The 2984-nt window shown below is 43.9% G+C and overlaps 1 protein-coding gene across 1 annotated transcript; it reads left to right on the forward strand.

The window, feature by feature from the left end:
• Positions 1 to 234: 234 nt before the first annotated feature.
• LOC135909842 (putative nuclease HARBI1) lies at positions 235 to 2535 on the forward strand. The gene is made up of 4 exons (XM_065441886.2): positions 235 to 441; positions 513 to 652; positions 1420 to 1588; positions 1847 to 2535. The coding sequence occupies exons 1-4, from the start codon at positions 235 to 237 to the stop codon at positions 2522 to 2524; spliced, it is 1194 nt and encodes a 397-aa protein (XP_065297958.1). The 3' UTR covers positions 2525 to 2535.
• Positions 2536 to 2984: the final 449 nt, after the last annotated feature.

Consider the following 2984-nt stretch of genomic DNA (forward strand, 5'->3'; position numbering starts at 1 on the left):
AGCAAGATTTTTTGCTGCGCGGCAACGAATCCGAATTTCACTGGTCGATCTGGAGCGGGTTCGCGCGTTCCACTGGTCGTTTCGGATCAACTCGCTCCGCGCCGGATCGCTCTCACTTGCTCCGCCGCCGAGACGCGGATTCGGGCGGAAATAGAAGGCGCCACATGGCGTCACTTCCATCTTCAAGCGAAATCGCTACCCGGTCGGTACGCACAACACTGTTTGTTTCGCAAAATGGCTGCGTTCGGTGCTGCTATAGAGCTCGCGTTTAGCGATGAGAGTTCGAGTAGCAGCTCTTCCAGCTCGGACGACAGCGATTGCGAGATGACGCAAGTACTCTACGAAGCTTTCTTTCCAGAGGCATTCTCAGAACCACCGCGCAAATGTCCTAGGATTGTCAGATTCGTTGAGGAAGTTGTGCGGCTATACTCGGATGAGGAGGTAAGCATAGCACCACATTAATAGTGCAGGTGTCTCGTTATTGTATTTACTAAATGTTTGCTTGTTTGCAGTTTCGCAGGAACTTCGGAGTTTCTAGAAGTGTAGCGGAGGACCTGATACGGCGGTTTGAGGACTCCGAGTTCTATCCACGTAGTGATCGTGGCGGGTCCCCTTCGAAAACCGCTGAAGAGCACGTTCTGATCTTCCTTTGGTAAGTCATCGAGCTGTGTTAAGTATTGTGCGCCTGTTTACTTAACCTTACGTCATGCTTTCTTGAAGTAGTGAAATATAATGCAATTCTTTGGTCTTCGTTTTGTCACGGCGGCGCGATCAAAACGCACAAGGTGCGCGTTTATATCGAGCGGTAGTATTTTTGATTTCCGAGGTCATTCCAAACTTTAAATGTTTACTCGTTTGAAATGCCAATTTCACGCAGAAATCCTGTTTCTGTCTCTCTTTATTGCATGTGAGGATTGCTGACAGTGCATAAATGTCCAGTATAAGGTCCACTGGTTGCATGCAACACACACACACTGTTGGGTGTAAATGATGAAGAAAACCAGGGAACGCAAGGGCGGTTTTTATACACAATGTAGCTTTTACAAGCTAGGCAGCAGTCTATCTTGCACATTTTGATTACTGATGTTGAAGGATGAAAGTTTTAATGACGTTTGTGCACACACTTGTACATACATCATAGGGATAGCGATAAAAGCAGCCTGTAGTAGCCAGGCTTTCACCCCTTTGTCCGTTCAAAAAGTTGTAAGGAGTGAGCAATACATTGTATACATGGCTAATATTCCTACTTTTGAGGCACAAACCTTGCAAGCTCTATTATCGTACATAGCACCTGAAGAGATTAAAGGGCATACCATTATTTGAACAGTTAGCATTTTATTAAATGTATTACTTTTAACTGGTATTACTTTTTACTTTTAGCTTACACATATTGTTCATAAAGTTTGTATATTTTTTCAGGTTCGCTGCAAACAAGGCGTGTCTGAGGGATGTGGCTAGTCGATTCGGCATCGGGGATGCTACGGCGTTCAGGAATGTTGAGCGGATGCTTGATTATCTAGTGGACATCGCCAAAGAACTCATAATATTCCCAGCAGACCTCAATCAGCTGTCGGCAGACTTTGAGCAAGTAATAATTTTATTGATATTTCCCTCTTTCATGCCATGCACTCTATTTAGCAACAATAGTCTGTGCCACCGTGCTTTCTCTTTATATATCTTGACATGAGTTGGGCTTATATCGTCATAAGCAAAACCAGCCCTATTAAACTCGTTCCCCATTTAGGCGATATGGCTAGTCATTCAAGAGAAGCACATTCATTCAGTTAAGATGCTTAAATTTTAAATATCTGTCACAGATGTTCCTAAATTTCTCTTAATATTGCAGGTGTCGGGTGTGCCCAGTACTATTGGATGTATCGATGGCTCCTATGTAAGCGTACGATGTCCTGCCAAGAAGGTGCGCTCTACATATGTAAACAGGCACAACTACCCGTCGTTGACTCTGCAAGCTGTATGTGACTACAAGAAGAGGTTTCTTGACGTCACAATTGGCAATCCGAGTAAAATTCATGATTCAAGGATCTTCAGAAAGTCTAGGCTTGCCGAGTGGTTGCCTAGCATTTGTTGCTCTGGGAGGTTCCATGTTCTTGGGGATGCTGCTTATCCACTGCGTGATTGTCTCATCACACCATTTCGTGACTATGGACGTTTAGATTCAAGACAACGAGCCTTTAACCTAAAATTTTCGGCCACGAGGGTCAAAATTGAGAACGCCTTCGGGGACCTCAAGGGCAGGTTCCGCGAGCTGCTGCACTTGGATTTTTTTTTTGTTGATAAGATGAACAAGTTCATCATTGCTTGTTGTGTTTTGCACAACCTGTGTATTAGTTGTGGTGATGTCGATGTGCCACCATATAGTGACGACGCAAGCTCAGCATGGGACTGGCAAGCACCACCAGATGACGACAGCCAGAACTGCGGCCCCCTGACATCAAGTGAAGCTGCACTGCGTCGACAAGGGGAAGCGAAGCGGGAATGCTTGCTTCAAGCAATGTACATTTGAGCAGGAAATGCAAACTGGTAGCTTCTTGTGTATGATATAAGGGATAATGTGAATATGTCATGTAAATATTGTAATGCAATGAAATTATAAGTAATCAAGTAATGTATGGAAAATAATTTATGAAAACTGGCATGTGCCACAGGCTCGTGCTCTGCGACATGCTTCTTGCACCAAACATCTCAATGAGTTAGCTTCCACAGAGATGAGAAAAGTAGTTGCGTGACCATGACCTAACAGTTAGAACATGAAACGGGCAATCAAGTTAATTGCAAATCTACCGTGGAAATCCCATAGTTATCTGTACTTTAAACAGTTTGGTATTCTCAGCATTAATGCTTTGTATCCATTCAGTTTATTGTATATGCACAAAAATGCAATTATATCAAGTAATGAACCTATACCGACAGAGTTTAACCCCCATCATTATACCCCTACCCGCAATGTACGAGATCGCTGGCCT

Source organism: Dermacentor albipictus, unplaced genomic scaffold, assembly GCF_038994185.2.
Source record: "Dermacentor albipictus isolate Rhodes 1998 colony unplaced genomic scaffold, USDA_Dalb.pri_finalv2 scaffold_30, whole genome shotgun sequence".
In the NCBI taxonomy this organism is placed as follows: domain Eukaryota; kingdom Metazoa; phylum Arthropoda; class Arachnida; order Ixodida; family Ixodidae; genus Dermacentor; species Dermacentor albipictus.